The 18,925-nt window shown below is 42.3% G+C and overlaps 1 protein-coding gene across 1 annotated transcript in view; it reads left to right on the top strand.

The window, feature by feature from the left end:
• The window catches only part of RAPGEF5 (Rap guanine nucleotide exchange factor 5), a 215,333-nt gene that overhangs the window by 23,729 nt on the left and 172,679 nt on the right, over positions 1-18,925 (top strand). Inside the window, exons 2-3 of the mRNA XM_065883983.1 lie at positions 15,986-16,036; positions 17,591-17,697. Coding sequence (XP_065740055.1) covers positions 15,986-16,036; positions 17,591-17,697 — 158 coding nt within the window. The remainder of the gene's footprint in view (positions 1-15,985; positions 16,037-17,590; positions 17,698-18,925) is intronic.

Below are 18,925 nucleotides of genomic sequence, written 5' to 3' on the forward strand. Positions count from 1 at the left end.
ATCACATTTCTAGCGTTGCTATTTAAAACCTCATTTAAATTAAGAAGTAGGTTTGACAAGGCATTTAATAGCCCCATGGCCTGGAGGCTCAGGCAATTCACAGGCAACGTGAGCCCAGAAGAGCCTTAGACTGCATAATATGGCTTTAGTTAGGTGTTTATTTACTTAGTTTTTGAGATTATCATTTTTAAGTAAATTTGGAATTTCAAAACCTATCAAATATGGTTTAAAATTTTTTTAAATTATTGTGGTGTGGCTTCCGTGGTGGCACAGTGGTTGAGAGTCCGCCTGCCGATGCAGGGGACACGGGTTGGTGCCCCGGTCTGGGAAGATCCCACATGCCGCGGAGTGGCTGGGCCGGTGAGCCATGGCCGCGGGGCTTGCGCATCCGGAGCCTGTGCTCTGCAAAGGGAGAGAGACCACAACACTGAGAGCCCCGCGTACCGCAAAAAAAAAAAAAAAAAAAAAGAAAAAAAGAAAAAATTATTGCGTTAAAATACATGTAACATGAAATTTACCATCGTAACCATTTTTAAGTATACATTCAATAGTGTTAAGCGCACTCCCATTGCTATGCATCCAATCTGCAGAATCATATGTGGGTTTAAAGCCAGAACGATATAAAAGCTTTATTATAGGTACGCTTTTACTTTAGGATTTTAACAGTATTTTAGTATTCTAAGTTTTTCCATTAACTCAAGCAGTGTCTTCTAATTCATGCTTCTAAAATATGTAATAGAAATAGAAGGAAATCCTTGGTTACTTGCTCACTGCTGTCCCCTCTGTGAACGTACTCCTTTCTTGAAAGTTCTTGGTCAACTCAGTTTCTCTTATAACTATTTTTGAAGGAGTCTTGGCATTTTATTTCAAGGGACACGCGTAACTGCAGACTCAAAATGGTGTAGAAATACTTGCATCTACAGGACTCATACCCTGGAGAGGGGCATAACTTAGGAAATATGAAAAGGTTTCTATCTTGCATTCTTTTGCAAAAATTTTGGTCTAATTCAGTTTTATATGCGATCCATAAATGAGTTTTAAAACAGTTTTCATTCTAGCTTAGTAACTGCTTTAAAAACAACTCTCTTAATGGGCTTGACAAGGGGAGGGAGAAGGGTAAGCTGGGATGAAGTGAGAGAGTGGCATGGACATAGATACACTACAGAATGTAAAATAGATAGCTAGTGGGAAGCAGCTGCATGGCACAGGGAGATCAGCTCGGTGCTTTGTGACCACCTAGAGTGGTGCGACAGGGAGTGTGGGAGAGAGACGCAAGAGGGAGGGGATATGGGGATATACATATGCATATAGCTGATTCACTTTGTTATACAGCAGAAACTAACACAACACTGTAAAGCAATTATACTTCAATAAAGATGTTAAAAAAAACAACAGCAACAACTCTCTTGGTGATTTACCTTCAGTGAAAGGTCTGTGTGGAAAAGTTGTTAATTGTTTATGTACTTAAAGGCTTTTTAGAACTCCTTTTTCTCTTACAGTTTGAGGATTTCGTCCCAATCTTCATGTTGATGTCTGAGTACTGACATTTTTTTTCTGTATTGAACTGGAGAGTTGTCGCTCAGGACTCAGAAAGGGATGTGATGGACAATGAAGCCCAAGAGGCCTGGACCAAAACTTCCATTCTTCTTTTTTTTTTTTCTTTATTTGCGGTACGCGGGCCTCTCACTGTTGTGGCCTCTCCCGTTGCGGATGGAGCACAGGCTCCGGACGCGCAGGCTTAGCAGCCATGGCTCACGGGCCCAGCCGCTCCGCGGCATGTGGGATCTTCCCGGACCGGGGCATGAACCCGTGTCCCCTGCATCGGCAGGCGGACTCTCAACCACTGCGCCACCAGGGAAGCCCCAAAACTTACATTCTTGCTGATGGCTCTGATGAAGCCAGTGTCCTAAACACGAGGATCACAATTCATTAAAAAATTGATGTGCAGTTTGCATATCTGAGGGTAGTGAATGCAGTACCTGTTCTCTGGGACAGAGGAGGGAGTTAGAATTTACTAGAAACTACATTGACCACATGGCTTCATATCATGTATTAATTGTAGCTGTTACATCATAATCCATTGTGTATCTGCATTCTTCCCCTGGAAGCTGGTGTCTAACCGGGCTGTGTACAGACAATTAAATTCAAACATTGGGAACGCCCAAACTATTGGTATTTGACTTTGGGGTATTTACTTCCTGAATTGTTTTCTTTAGATGTTGTTAGCTCTGAGTATTCAGAGGTTAATGGCATGAGAAAGTGATCCTAACACTTCAGCAACTTGGCCACAAAACAGACACAGACTGCGTACTGATGTTATTAGAATAGGAACTTTGGGCAGAACCCAGTCTATATCCTTTACCCACCAAGGGTCATTTAGAAATGGAAGGGCTGCCCCATCTCTTCTTGCTGTATGTTTTCAGCTTCCCCACTTTTCATTGTCTTGTCACCCTTTATCTCTCCATGGATCTTGTCCAGGCCCATGTCTCTTTAGGGCAGGCAGGGAGGGTGCGAAATGGACTCCATGGAGAAGAAAGGGGGAACGAGTGAAAACATCTTTCCTAGCAGTCTCTTTATAACCTGTCGTATCTTCTTGGCTCTTTACCTAGAGGTTTATCTCCCCCTCCCAAACCCATAAATATATTAGAGCTAATGTAAGTTTGGATTTCTTTCTGACTGTAGACATGTTCTTAATCCTGTATGCATAGAGTCACCATTTACGTCTGTGTAACCTTGCCTTTCCGTTAGAGGGTTGTAGGTGGAGGATGTGGTATAAATGGGGGTTTTATCTTTTGTTTCTGGTTATAAAAGGAATATATGTAATGGAGAAAAACTGGAAGTTTGAAAAGACGGAAACAAATCTACCAGTAGCCAATCACACAAAAACCATTACTATTAGCATTTTGGCATATTCTTTTCTATTTGTTTTTTAAGCGTCGTTGACCTTATACTGTCTCTTCAGTTTTACTTACTATTTTTTATTATTATTTTTTGACTTTTCACCAAGATACTTACATATATTACAAGTTCTTTAAAATATTTGTAGTGGCTGCATAACATTTCATCAGGTGCCTGGACTCGCTCGGAGGAGGGGGTGCCGGTGGCAGAGTAACAGCAGTGGTGTTTTTAGAAAACCAAGGACTGTAAAACCCTTTCTGGTGGTAAAAAACATACCCTAACAAAGTGTCTCCTCCTCTGTCATTCATATAGGTTGTGTCAGTTAATTCCGCAGTCACCTACTTTTGGAATGTAGGGCACTTTATTAACCTTGGGTCTCTCGTCTAAAAGCAGATGATCAATGTTAACATACTTTGAATGGGGCTTCTTAAAAGATTAGGGTTGGGATTGACTCTAGCTCAGCTGAGTCAAGTTAGAGAAGATATTAAGTTTGTTACCTAGTTTCATGCAGATAAGGAGAAAGTGCAGTTGTAGGTGTTTAAAATGAAGTTTAAAAAAATTTGATTAAAACTAAAAATTGGGGAAGTTCTAAAAATGGAACTCCTTATGAAGTACCTCTTAAAGTAATTATGCTTCAGGAGGAGGGGTGGACACAAAAAACTTGGAGTTGCTTTTGGACCTTATACAGCAGAACGCATGTAAATCGGCGTCTGAATGTCTTCCTCCTAGAAAGTTCGGGATGACAGTACAGGCTGCTTTAATCGGAGTGCTAAGTAGCTCTGGTGTTTGGCCTCTTTCCCTGGTTCGTCTTGGCTTTATAATGTCCCGCCTTTGGGGCCAAGGCTGCTCTCTGCTTGACCTCCCCAAGCAAGAAGGTAGGCGGTAACATCACATCTCAACTTCATCGATAGACGTACTTAAGAGTCGTTGGTGAACAGGCCAGCAGGAGAGCTTTGGAGAAGTCAGTGTGGTGCTTTGTAATTGTCCAGTGGAGGTGCTTAGGCTTCTGAGACAGGCTTTTCAATTAACTCTTTTCTGTTAATACCAATAAATGTGCTTTGAGATGGTAGCAGATATTTATAAAAATAGATAAATTAAAATTCCTTGGCTGATGTGTTCAAGAAATGTTGGATTAAACAGGTTTATTTACTGCAGGAATTCTTTAACATCTTTAATTGACTTAGGGGCATTTTTCAGCTTTAATGAGGGAGAATAAAGTAAGCAACATCCTCAAAACTCATTTTGCCTCATATCATCTTTTTCTAGGAGGACCTCTTTTGATATCTTGATGTAAAAACATTTGTAGCAGAGGCGGGATTTCGTATCTAGGTAGTATGGCTGAATGCTTTTCAAACTTTACTGTGGTGTGATTCACCTGGGGATCTTGTTAAGCTTCCCCTCCTTCCTGATTGAGTGCGTCTAAGGTGGCACCTGAGAGTCTGCATTTCCTGGAAATGCTCACGTGATGCTGCACTGCTGCCACACAGACCGCACTTGGAGAAAGGAGGTAGTTAACTGTTGATTACTAGCCGCTGAGAAGGGGCCCGAGGAAGATTAATACTTGCCAGGTGGTTTTAGTAGCGTTCCGGAAGGCTCCCTCATGAGCTGCGAGAGCTGATTGGAAGTTGCTGATGCCTCTTATGATGAAAGGAGGATTTCCAGAGTGAAACCAGAGAACTAGAGATCCCCTGATGTCCGGGACTTCTGAACACCGCTGGGTGACCTGCGGGGTATGTGCTCTAGGTCTCCTTCTGGCTGAAGGGATCACCATTTCTCTTTGCTGGGACTGTCGCGACCTTTGTGCTGGAGTAGAAAGTTGTCGGGGAGGAGACCACCGTTTGAGGAGAGACTCTATGATGACTTGTTAGGGAAGAAAAAGGGTGTCTAGACAGATGGGAAGAAATAATTTGGCGGGAAGACAGAACGAAGGGGATTCAGTGGAGGGAGAAGGAGATCTAAATCAGTGTCAAGGAACAGAAAGAGTAAGCGTACAGTCAGGGCAAGAAACTTGTTGGCACCAACGCAGCACAAGGCTCATTACCCGTGACAGAGAGGGAGCCTGGGGAGAAAGTGACCCTGTGCTGAACCTGGCCCGTGGTGGCATCTGATGTCAGCAAATGTAGAGAAGTGATAGTTGGGGTGTGGTTGCTGGAAATACTAAAGGAAATACGTACAAGATGTGAATGCAGTTGTGGTTCCATCGTATGGCTGTTAGAGTACAAGGAAGTGGAGACTGGTGCGTTTCTAAAGTGAATTTTCAGGCTTAAAGAAAAGCTCACGAGGGCTTCCCTGGTGGCGCAAAAAAAAAAAAAGAAAAGTTCACGAGAGGAAGGAGGACGTGTGACCAGGATAAAGAAAGTCTCACGAGCCTGTAGGACTCCAGGGGCAGCTCACTGAGGGCTTGGGAAGTAAGTGAAGGCCGACAGAGCTCGCGGTTTTGTGTGTGATCAGAGCCAGCAGAGGAGGAAGGCATAGGCCTGCTTCTTGCGGCAAGTGGCAGGATGCGATGCCTCTCTTCTTACCTCCAAGAAGAGGATGACGTTTCAAACGGAGATTGCGCGACATAGGCAGCAGTGGAGTGCCGGCTCCTTTAAATGACTTCTGGGGAGTTAGAAAAATGACCTTTTGTGATGCTGCAAGTCCACACGTGGGATCGCAGCACCGCTGTTAGGATTGTTTGCCACGTTGCCAATTGAGGATCTGTGTCATCACCCTGGTATCATTGCACGTGTCATGAATTTTATAAGTTGTGTATGTGAAATTGTAAACTGCCATGGTTAATACTGATCCTGTCAGGTTCTAAAATGAATTCTGCACCCGTTTGGGAAGGGACCATGGTCCCAAGAACCTGATAAAAACTGATTGGTTCTGAGGTAGCTCCTCCAGACTCCTGAGTATGGGAAACAGGACCTCACCCCCATGGGTCACGTGGATGAGTGAAATAGCCAATGTCCAAAAGGTGCTTGCTGTGAGAATCCTGGCCATGTGCCCCGTAGAAGAATTTTCTTTCTCTTCTGACCGGGAGGAACCTTGGGTGAGAGGCAGAGAATTCTGTCAGAGCTGCTCCAGCCTTGCTTTGTCACAGGTACTCTGCCATGTCCTAGGGATGTGGATGAAAAAGATACACCCCTGTCCCCGGAGCAGCTTACAGTGTAGGAAGGGAGACCCACATTCATGTACGTAATAACAGTCAAGTTTGCTGAGTGCCCCAAAACAACACTGAATGCTTTCTGGGACTTCCCTGGCAACCCCGTGGTTAAGACTCAGTGCTTCCACTGCAGGGGGCACAGGTTCGATCCCTGGTCGGGGAACTAACATCTCGCATGCCATGCAGCTCGGCTGTAAAAAGAAAAAAAAAGGAGCGAACGCCTGCTGAGCACGTATGATACAGTGAGCACCTTTGTAAGCCCTTTAATATTTTAAGTCAGTGGTTCTCAAAGTGTAGTCCAGGAGCACCAGCATCTTCTGGGAACCTATTAGAAACAGATTCACAGCCTCGCCCCAGACCTAAGGCATGCCAAACCTCTCGGATGGGGCCCAGCAATCTGGTTTAATAAGCCCTCCAGGTGATTCTGATGCAAGCGATTTGAGAACCACTATTTTAAGACATGTAACCCTGACAAGAACCTTATGAGCAGATTTCATTTCTCCCATTTAAAGAGATGGAAACAGAGGTACAAAGAAGTTAATTTGTCTAAAGATGCCTGACTTTTAAGTGGTACAGAGAGGTTTCGATTCTAAGCAATGCACATTTAGATCTCTGCTCCTAACCACCAGGCAAGGCTGCCTCCCAGGAGAATAAGGTGCAATGCACAGAGGAAGGAGCTGTAAACTCCAAAAGGTAAAAAGAATTAAGGTATTGAGAGCTGGATTTTTTTTTCCTTTGCAAACATTTAATGAGAATTAATTGTATGCAGTGAATCATCTTACACACCGTGGACATTTATAAATATGAGCGGAATATAGACCCCATCTTTAAGATTCTTATAATGAATTAGGAAAACCTAATATAAATATGTAACTGGAACCTAAAGTGCTTTGAAGTAACTAAGAGAAATTCTGACGGGGCAGGGAGTGGGGATTTGAGCATATGAATACATTTTGACATAAACTGAACGGAAACTTACTTCTTAAATGTATGAGGAGAAAGGCATTCCAGGCACAGAGAATATTATGTGCAAGATTCAGATGTTTGAAACAACATGTGTTCCTGGATTTGCTAGTCTGCATTACGGTATAGATTGGAAATTCCTAACTTAAAAGGAGTTCGTGAAACTAATTGCTCCTTGTTTATTTTCACTATCATGTTTTTTTTTTTTTTTGGACGGTGCTGTGTGGCATACGGGATCTCAGTTCCCTGACCAGGGATCGAACCCACGCCCCATGTAGTGGAAGCATAGAGTCTGAACCACTGGGCCACCAGGGAAGTTCGTGTTTGTTTTAATCTTGGGAGCCAATAATTGTTTTGACCTATTTCTTGCTTTTATGTAACATGTCAGTGAAGGTGGAAATGTACCTTAAACAGTTTTGGAGGAAATAATCTTAAATGGCAGCGAGAGATCATTTGGTTCAAAATGAAAAAACTTCTTACTGGTTACTCACAGGGATATATTGCTAGGGAGATTACAGAGCTCCTCCTGCACTGTAAAATTTGATAATCTAGACCAGGATTGGTAAAGTTTTTCTGTAAAAGGCCGGAGAGTGAATCTTTTTGTCAGGAAAACGGCCAGAGGCCATATGTAAACACAGCAGCTTAACTGTGTTCCAATAACACCATGAACCCAGTGTGGCAGGCTGAGTTTGGCCTGTGGCCCCCTAATCCAGGTTCCCACCTGTTTCACGTCGCTTAGATGAAGGCCGTGGAATGCGCCAGGAGACCTCAGGATGTCCTGTTTGGGGCTATTATTTCTGAGGTTCTGTGTATGGCTTAGTTGAGTAATTGAGAAATAAAAACCAGAACTAGTTTGTAAGTCTTCCGTCTGCCAGAAGACTGTATGTTATCACCTTTATTGTTTTGCAGGGTTAAACAGTTTATGTACAAATTGACAAGAAACATCTAAGAGACTAATTTATTTCCAGAGCCGATGAAGGGAAGCAAGATACCTATTCCTGTATTTCTTTTGCTCATTTCTGACTTGGCATTAATATAGGAAAGGAAAAGAGAACATTCTTTCCTCTTGAAGACCCCACACAAAGTGACTTATTGAAATGTTTTCCACTACAAAGAAATCATTGGTATTCAAATGGATCTTTAAGTTCTAAAACAAGCACAGAAATTATTCAGTGTATAAAAATATACTCTTGCTTCATATGTGACCACTTAAGACAGAGTTGAGACACTAGAGAAAACAAGGGGGGAAGGGTGGCAGAGGTGTTGATGGGTTTCATAGGTTTTGAGGGGGTGGTATCATACCTTACTACTTGGCCTGAGAGTCTGGATCACCAGGTGGTGTGGCAATGGGAAGAAGTTGCCATTGGCAGTTCAGCCCCTGTTGTATACTGTAGAAGGTCCTAGATTGACAGAAGGTTGAAGTCCCTCTGGGGGTTTACGAGGCTGGTTGAGGAGAGATGATCTACACATGCAAATAGAGCCGGGAGCCGTATTAGTGGCAAATACTGACAAGTATGGAGTGTTTAGGGGAAGAGATTGGTCACGGGAGGCTCAAGGCTTGGGTAGGCCTCATGTAGCATTTGTGTGGATGGAAGGAAGGGCAGGATGTGGAAATGTAAAGAAATACAGGGAGCAGAGGTCATGGCAAGGGCTTGCACACAGAGGTGAGAACGCACACGGTTTGCAGAGTAAAAATCAGACCAGCCACCTGGCTAGAGCGGCAAGTTTGCAGGAGAGATGTGCAGCCTGGATTATGTAGACAGTGAGGGGACTGGCCGCTTGGGTAAAGTCTTGGGATATTGTCTGTGAGCACATAGGGAGCATAAACTGTTTGTCTTTAAATAAATTATATATTTTAGTAACAAGATGATATGTAAGGAGAGGTTTTAGGGAGGTTAATCTGATTTGTGTGAAGATGCTAGAGGCCAGAGTGGTCAAGGAGGCAAGGAGGATCATTCTGTTGGGTAGCCAGGATGATAATGTTACAGTGAGAGCAGCTTTTACATGCTGTATTTTGAATTTTTTTGAGGATTTATTTGTAGGGAGGAAGGAGGCTTTTATTTTTATTTATTTATTTTTTTGCGGTACGTGGGCCTCTCACTGCTGTGGCCTCTCCCGCTGCGGAGCACAGGCTCCGGACGCGCAGGCCCAGCGGCCATGGCTCACGGGCCCAGCCGCTCTGCGGCATGTGGGATCTTCCCGGACCAGGGCATGAATCCGTGTCCCCTGCATCGGCAGGCGGAATCTCAACCACTGTGCCACCAGGGAAGCCCAGGAGGCTTTTATTTTTTTGAACTTTACGTTTTGAAATAATTTCAGACTTAAACGTACAAATAATACAGAGACTTTGCCTTATAACCATCACCCAGCTTCCCCAAATGTTAACATTTTATATAACCACAGTGCACTTGATACACAGTACCAGCATTGACACTCAAGTAACTGAAATACAGACCTCGTTCACTTTCTGCCAGCTGTCCTACTAAGGTCTTTATCCTAGTCCAGGATCACACTCAGGGTCACATTGCCTTTCCTTGTCAGTTTCCTTTGTTCTCCTCCAATCTGGGGACCCTCAGTTTTTCTTACTCTTTCAAGACTGACAGTTTTTGCAGAGCACAAGCTAGCTATGTTGAAGAATGTCCCTCAACTTGGAGTTGTCTGATGTGTCTCATTAAATTCAGGTATGCATTTTGACAAAAATACCCTAAAAGTGCCTTTCTCAGGGTATCGTATCAGCAGGCAAGTGTTGTCAAGTCTCATGGTTGGTGATAAGTTTTATCACTTAGTTAAGGAGGTGTCTGCGAAGCTCCACTGAAAGGTTACTATTTTTTCCTCAGTATTCCTTAATAGCTTGTGGGGAGACACTTTGACACTATGCAGATATCCTGTATCTCGCCATACTTTTGTTCACTAATTTTGGCATCCATCGATGATTCTTGCCTGTAACATTTAGTACTGTGTTCTTTGCCTAATGTTGATATTCTCTTTGCCTCCTTTCGTTGCATTTAGTAATTGAAAGAATTCTATAAGGAAGAGCTGTCTCCCCACCCCTCCCCCAGCCCAGTTTTTTAATTCAATGATTTATATCAGTATGGACTCATGGGTATTTATCCTACTGGTTTAATGCAATACTTTCATTGTTTTACTGCTCAAATCGTCCCATATTTGGCCAGTGGGAGCTTCTTCACGTTGGCTGCTGTGGAAAGGGTTCATGCTAGAGTCCAGGTGTGACCGGGCAGGTTGATTTTACCGCAAGTAGGGGGATTCAGTGACACGTGGAGATAAGTAAGCTGACAATTTAACTGTTGACCCAAAAATCTTCAGTCACTTGATGCCTAAACCGTAAAGGTTTTTCTGTGATTGCATTAACCAAGGAAGCCCACCCGGCTAGGCAAAATCATTCTCTTGTTTATAAACGCAGAGAAGAAAGATACTTGCCCAAGGAATGAATAGAACCACGTTGATGACACTTTGGGGTTTGTTTCTGTGGTACCTATTGTATATATTTTCCCAGAAGCTGCTGGTTGTTGCCAATCTGTCTCCCTAGGCAGGCAAGATTGTGAAACATTTATAAGTATTCCTAAGCCCCACTTTAATTTTCTCCTTTAGCTTTTAAGTGGGGCAAACATGTTTATACTAGAAGAGAGTCCTTTAGCAGTAGGAAGTAAAAATTAAGTCTAATGCTATGGATGTCGTTAAAAGGGGATGTCCTTTCAGAAGGTATGTAGGTACGATGCCGCTCTGGGGACGTGAGGTTCCTTGGTTTAGGGCTGTGTCTGGGATGGGGTGGATAGAAAACACACACCAGAGAACAGGTGCAAGGTGGGATTTCCTGAGACACTGGCTCTTTGTTCTACACAAGCCAGACTTAGAAGCTCAGACTCAGAGCCCAGGGCTGTTCGGATGGCTTGCACCTCTGCTGTGTTCGGATCACTTGAGGAGTGCGTCAAACTACAGAGCAGCAGGCGGATGATGAGAGGTTCAAATTGCCAATTCCCACCACTGGTTTTTATAGTTTTTCTCAGACCGGGGTGCACGTTAAAACTACATCGAAGGGCTTGGAAAAAACCCACGCAGGTCCCTCTCCTATAGGTTCTAATTCTATGGACCTGAGCTCCTGTTTGATTATTTCTTCAGTTTCCCAGATGGTTCTAATTTACCTCCAGGGTTGCGAACTTCTGGATCTAGCAGAGACAGCTATCTGTGACATCTTTATGCAGTTATCGGCACTTGTTTGTCATGTGATTCTTAAATCAGTACATTCCATGTTATAAGATAAATGTATGCTGAAGTAACTAAAGACAGGCTTGGGCTGCAAACTCGGGTGAATTTCTTAACCTCTTTAAGTCTAGTTTTGTCATCTGTAAAATGGGATTAAAACCTCATAGTTTTTCAAAAATTAAGCAATATATTGCATGTAAAATATTCAGTACAATCTCTAGCACACAGCAGAAACTCATTTATTACTTAGTAACAAACAGCATGTTACGGTAGAGTGGTGACTTCGGAATCAATCACAATATTCTTCCAGCCCTGGCTGTGTAACTCCCAGCTCTGGGGCCTTAAGTAAATTCCTTAATTTCTCTGAACCTCAGGGCTCTTGTCTGTAGATGTATGAATAGGTGGGTGCAGCTCCTAATGTGGGAAAGTGCTTAAGACCAAGGAGGTGCTCAGTAAGCATTTCTGCCGCCTTCCCTTTCATTCTGTTTTTTAACACATCACAGGGCAGTGGAAAACTCTGATTTTGAGAATATCATTGACTTCGGTTTGGCCAGGCTGTGTTGAGAAGATATTGTTACAGTGGCCTTTGTGGCTGTGACTGACTTTGGGAGCACATCCCTTGCAGCCTCAAGGAATGGTTGGGCCTGATGCAGAAAGAGTTGTGGTGCCCGGCCCTGTGCTTCCACATCAGCACTCGACTCGTGTCTCCAGTTTGCATTATGCCGAACTTGTGATGACCGTGTCCTTCTCAAGCCAACTTCCTGGCTGAGTGGGATTCTGTCCTTTTCACCTGGATCAACTTTTGACTGAGATGCAAGGGTATGCTGGGGCTTAAAAAGGACCTCTCTCCCCAGCCCAGGCCTTAGAACTCTACTGCACAGCCTACTGGATCACAGCCTTAATTGTTTTAGTGCATGGTCTCTTAACACATGGGCCCTCTAGATACTTACGGAGACTTTTGGCTTCTTAGAATGATAAGAAATCTAAGTACACTTATTCCACTTTAACATGTTCATTTCTACTTGGTCACCCAGAGTGGGTAAAGGACAATGGCTGAAGGTGACAGCAAGTTGTGTTGTGAACTGAATTCTCAAGTTATCAACAGATTTGGTAGTTCTTGTTGGTTCCTATTTTAACAAAGCAGGTCATACTTCTCTGGTGACTGAAGTGATTCATTCTTTTTCCTTTCCTTTCTCTCTTCCCTTGTAGCCTAAGTATTTTAATTCAATCCAAGGAGAGCATTAAGGCATGTCCTTTAAAAGCTGATTTAAAAATTTGCCTTAAGTCTACCATATAGTTTAGCACGATATTTCCAATGACTCTGAAATAAGTTCCATTTTTGGTTCAGACCCAGCCTCAGAGACTATTAGCATCTAACTTTAGTGGACCCCTAACTTTAAAAAAAAATGAAAGTAATATATGATTGCTAACCAGTTATCTTTCTGAGTAAAGCCTTCTGAGTTTACTCTGAGTTATCCTTCTGAGTAAATAAAATTTATTATAAATTTTTTCTGGAAGTTCATTTGTGAATATTAAAGGGTTGCAATTTTCTAACACATGTTTAAAATATGAGGTTTGCACGGAGTCATTTATGGAATCATTTTCTATGGTTCATTAAATTGGAGAGGAGAAGAAATAAATTTGCATTAAAATCTAATTTCATTTGTACTGTTACTAGTCTTCTCTCTATGGTCCATATAAGTCCTTCATGAAAGAATCATTGCATCTAGCTTAAGTAATTCTAGGAAATTGGAAATAAAGGGGGAAAAAGAATCATTTCATCTGGGCTTTATATTTGAGATATCATGGTGAGAGCCATTTAAAAGAGGACACCTGCATCAATTGGACCAGACATCCAAGATTATAGAGTAAATTGATAGGAAATTAGGAAGAAGAAATGTTCTTCCTGATTTATTTAAAATGTTCTTGAGATCCCGTGTCTTCTGATAAATGATTTCTAAGTTAGAGGATGGTCTTGTTCACATGTCTGTTTCTGGAGCTGCCACTGTACCTGGCAAGGAGATCAGTAGGTGCTTCATAAGGGAAAGGAACGGAAGTTAGTTGCCACAAGAGTGATGAGATGAAGCCCTGAAATGCTGAGAGGAGAAACAAAACCGAGGGAGTCCAAGATGGGATGAAAACAGCTGAGTAATTGAGTATGAGGGAAAGAATATTGAATGGCGAGGGGTGCATCTTCAAGGGTGTCCTTGTGCTACTCTTTCAGGGAAATGTTGGGAGAGCAGTCTGTGAGGTTCTTCCGAGCAGTCATTCTCAGATTCGTGTAAGTTGGCCCATGGTGTTTCCCCAGTAAAATTATGTAACAATCCTTTCACAGTATCTATGAAAAATGAGGTAATGGATGGTCAGTTCCTCCATGTTCTTTTTTCTTTAAGTCTTTGGCACTTGCTATTTTTAGTCAATACCAACAGCTAACGTAAAGTGGTCTCAAAAAAAAGTACAGTTACGGTAGTTATTTTAAGTTGAACAGATCAGTCCTTTCCGGAGTGGTACAGAGAGCGCTGAGCTTCCCCGGCTCAGGTGAGTTTGAGAGCTGCTGTCCTGGAGCATTCAGGAAACACAGCTCCCTCGGGGCCAGTTAAGAGCGGGCTTCGCAGGAGTTTCTGACAACAAATCTAGGTATTGTGTCCTGTAAAAGGCAGTTCCTGTTGGGTTGCTCTGGTCGATCCCCTGTGGGCTAGGAGCTTATCTAACACTGTTATCTAGTCGGCATGGAAGGACCCCATGGCTTTATTGACTCACCTTACCAATCTTTTGTAACAAGCCATCCACCGGGAAGTTTCTGTGAAGTGGAATTGTGCGAGACAGCCAGATTTGGGCTGGCGGCAGAGAGAAAGGAAGCCTTTCTGCTTTCTTCTGTGAAAGTGCCCCCGCCTAATTCTTTAGAGCTTGTTTCTACCTGGAAGCTTTCTTTTTAACTAGATTATGTGAAGTAGTTGCTTTTCTGAGCTGATTTAGGCAATTAGATGAGTAATAAAGATTGTCATTCTGGTCTGCCATATTGACTTTTAAAAGGCTGTTTAGGGAAAAAAAAAATCACTTATCATGATGATTCATCTTCAAGTTATAAATCTGGTATAGATGCAAATTTTAAACTTCAGTATTTCAGTAAGTGAATACAATGCCTAGGCTCAGAAGACAGAAGGCCTAGGAAGGGCCGGTTGGGAATGTGTATAGACTAGACCAGAAGGGGTGAGTGGGTGTTTTATTTTAACACATAGCAATTAAAAATGGCCTATCTTAAACCTTTCTTTTTTTTCTTGGAAGCCACTGCAAATCTTTAGCAGCGTGTACCAATTGGCATTCCTGGATAAAGAGTCTGTATATTTGTTTCAGTTTAATTAGAAGTAATATGGGAGCTGTGTGGAGTGGGCAAGGGGCTGAATGAGAATTCTGTCTTAGCTTAAAGTTTGGTAGAAGGTTCAGACGCTGGAAGGCAGTGAGTGGCAGGGTATGTTTTGTAAGCGATTCTAAGAAGTGGACGCGGCGGACTAAAAACTATGGGATCTCAAAAGACAGAAAGCTTGGGAATAGCGGTAAAGAGCTTTTAAACATAGGTTGGAAGCTCAGTAAGTGTTCATTTCTCTGTTCCTTTTCCTAAACCGCAACGGGAAATGATAATAGTTTTCTATTGCGCTTCTACACATGTGGGTGATGGTGCTGCTTACTGGATTGTTAGGTAGGAAAAATAAGCTCCTACAATTCAAATCACTGAGCAAATACTCAGTTGATGCAGAGATATAAATATCTGTAATAAATGAATAGAAAAATAAACATTTTGTGTGTGTGAGGTTGTGTGCTAGAGGCTGTGAAAGCAAAGCAGGTTGAGCTGCCAGCACTGCCTCAAGGAGCGTATGGATTCTTTGGGGGTAAATGCACACATAGAAAGATAGCCAGTGCTGCAGAGCACCCAGGAGCCGCCATATAAATAGTCAGAAAACAAAGAGCTCCCAGAGGGACAAACTGCAGTGGACTGGGGTGGGTGGGCGGAGCTTCACCCAACAGGTGACTGCACAGACCCGGACTTCAGTGGGGTTCAGGGGTGTAGCAGGGAAGACGGAGGGCTTTCGGTTGTGGAGGACGGTGTGAGCAGAGGCAGGTATGAATCGCAGCTTCTTCTGATGACCAGATCTCATGTTGAGTCAAAGAAGCCATGTACAGAGGTAGAAGGAGAATAGAAATCTGTTGGAGGCAGACTGTGGGGGGCCCAGAGGGGCAGGCTGGGGGTTCGGACTGACAAGCAAGAAGGGACCTACTATCAGTTGAGGGGCTATATAGGGACTTCTGTTCAGTTGAGGTTTGCAGGATGGCCTGAGGGGGCGTGACTGGAGCCCAGGGAAATCCACTGAAAAGCCGAAACAGCAGTCCAGGTGTGCAGGGATGAGAGCTGGAGCTCGGGTTGGTGAGAGTGGAAATAGAAGGGAAAGGAGAAATGGGATCAAAATCACACTGAGAACAAAGTGATACATATACAAACATCCTTGTTTTTCTGTTGCACTTTTTAAAGTTGCGCTCTGTAGATTGGGAACCGTTCCCATGGAATATCCTGTCCCATTGGGATGAATGTTGACCAGATATTTACACTGAGTGAGAATAAAGATGTTCATCCTCCATGGCCCATGACATTTTTTTGGCTTAGACAACTGCTGGGCCTGCCACGGTCGCATATATTGTGTCCTCATAGTACAAAGCTTTCTGTTTGGTTCTAATTTTCCCCTTTTCTTTCTTTTCATGTAGACTCTATCAAGAAGAATTTCCAATCCATACCTTGAACCTACTCCTTCCCAGGTATGATTCTTATCTCTCTTACAGCATTTTCTGAAACAGTGATTCTTCCCTTTGCTCCTGATCATGCCGTCTCCTTCACCTGGGATGACACGGCCGAAGGTGTTTGAAATGTTCTGATGCTTGTGTCATGGATAGGACAAAATTTTTCTCCCATTTTCCAAGTCCTCTACATGAATGCATTATGAACATGGCAGAGTTCATATATAATATAAATATTTTCAATTTGCTGTATGATAGAAATGCTGTATTTTAAAAATACTGGATATTTTACTCTGAAAACTTTGTGTAAAAGGGGCTTATTTATATTTATTGTTATCTAATAGTGGAATATCTCCGAATGCTCATTGAAACAAGGTGGGGATGCCTTCATTACGTTATGTTAAAAAAAAAAAAAATCAGCTGACAGGGTTGCATATTTTAGAATAACAGGAGACTGTGAGCTTTGTGAGGGCAGGACCGTTTTGGCTTTGCTCACTACTGCATCGCCAGCATCTGGAATGGGACCTGATAGCTGCTCAGTGTTTTTTGAATGACTGAGTGAATGAATACTGGTACATTGTCAGGACTAGTCAAGTGTCAGCTGACTCATACCTCTTTTATGGTAATACTTTCTGTTATCGGACTTAAGTCGTTTTTTCTTTTTTTAATAGATTTAACATGTTAAAAATAAATCATTTCCTGTCCTTCACATTTTCTTCTTAGGTTGTGTTTAGGAGGTGATTACAGGAAAATTAAGGGAGTGTAAGGATGGGGTTGAAGTGTTCCGGATCAAGTTATAGTCAATATATTATCGATTTGTTTGCCTTGGGAGAAGACATAAAATATCTTGTAGGTGCAAAAAGAGTTCAGCAAGAAACAAGTAAACAGATGTTAGCATGTACCCTCAATATATCTTCACTTTCATGAGCCTTTACTTAGACGGTTCATTTTCATTTAGCTTCCTTTGTGAAGCAACATTGCCCTGTGGACGAAGCTGCCAATTATAGAAAAAGGAGGTAGTTTATAAAGTGGGACATAGACCTCTCCAGATCTGAGGAATACCCTGCTTCATCCTCCAAGAATCAGAGATGCATATGGACAAATCAGAAGATTAAAAAAAGAAGCTATATGAAATTTTTATCTGCTAGATGGAATTGTGAAGTAGATGAAACCAGGATGCTTGGCATTAACTGTAAACTCTGCAGTCGAGTGAAGCTTAAAAGCAAAGCACGGAAGCCTGCTATTAAATTGTGTCATGGTGCGAGATGCTTGCTAGATAGGAAAAAATTATTTTCCCAGCTTCCAAGACATTTACAAGTATGCATTTATCAATATGGCAGAGTTCATATATAAATATTCTTCAATTTGCTGTATTGGTACAAACATTGTATCTAAAAAAACAGGTATTTTGCCCTGGAAACTCTGTAAAAGGGAATTATTTATAGTTAAAGCAGTTAAGTGTTTTAAGCTGAGGGACTTGGCCATAACTTTTTCTATATAGTATGTCATTGGCAGCTCACAAATTGTCACATCATTGTTCTGAATTCTCAGTGAGTGTTTGTCTTTTCCGTGTAGATTTATGGAGAGAATTCTTCTTGTGCAGGAAGAGCACTGAGGAATATTATCATCGTTCAGGCAGCTGACCTGATAAAGGACAGGGTGAACCTCAAGGGATTTTACAGGTAACACAGTTTCCTAACCCCTTGTCAGAAATTCTCCTTGAGAAAAAAACCCCAAAACATGTTAAAGTCATAACCTTGATCACAGAGAGATGGGCAGTTATCAGTAGTAGGAGGGTTGGTTTGTTTGAAGTGTCTATTTGGGATACTGGTGGTATGGTGACTTTTCTCTTAATTAAACTTAGCCGAGTGTTTCACAGTTGGACTCCTGGTCTGAAGATAGGGAGATTACAACTGGAAGATTACAATACCATAAAGAATAGGGAGAGTACTCAGAATAAATGATAACAAAAAAAGTAGGAAAGGGTCTCAGAATAAAGACATTTCTTTAAGTTAACTAAATTTACCTTTATCACAAACTCATTACAGTCATTTTCTTTTTTTCCATTCGCCACAGATGGGAAAAATTCCATCATGGGCTGGCTTTTGGGGATAGTGGTTCCCAACCTATTTGAGTAAGATGAGCCCCCATCCTTTTTTCTGAAGCATAGTTTACATACAGTAAAATGCACAAATCTTAAGGGTACAGCTTGATGAATTTTTAGTCATTACACACACTTATGTAACTACATCCACATCAAGCTTTAGGGAGTTTTCACACCCTAGATCATTTCTTCGTGTCCCTTCCCTGTCAGCAACTATCTCATGCCAACAACTTCTTTCTGATAAAAAAAAATTTGGCAGAATCGGTTATCTTGGCACCATTGACCAACTGTGTAGTGGAGATGAGAGAACTATAATGAATTAACACTTTAAAATCCCATGTTAATTAATCACAGTATTTCCGTAAGTTTTGACACATTCGGCATAGGTTAGATATGATTTATTCTGTTGACAAACAATGCTTTTGTGTATATGGAATTGTGAACCTCTTGAGAAAGCTCAAAGGTCACTGCCCCACCCTCCCATAAGGAATTCACAGCCCAGGGTCTGAAAAACCACTGGTTTAGAGCCTAGGCCAAGCAGATGCAACAGGCTGGAAGACGGGCTGTGGTGATTGTTGGATTACTTCACGTAGAGCTCCCCCCGCCTTTTTAAAAAATAGATGGTGGTGTCAACTTTAGACAAGCCTAATTTCCCCCCCCCCCCTTTTTTTTTAAACTGACACTGCATGTATGGGCATCCCTCAGAGATACTGCAGGCTTGGTTCCAGACCACTGAAGTAAAGCAAATACCACGATAAAGTGAGTCAAATGAGTTACTCTGCTTCCCAGTGCCTACAACAGTTATG

The sequence above is a fragment of the Phocoena phocoena genome, chromosome 9 (genome assembly GCF_963924675.1).
Source record: "Phocoena phocoena chromosome 9, mPhoPho1.1, whole genome shotgun sequence".
NCBI lineage: Eukaryota > Metazoa > Chordata > Mammalia > Artiodactyla > Phocoenidae > Phocoena > Phocoena phocoena.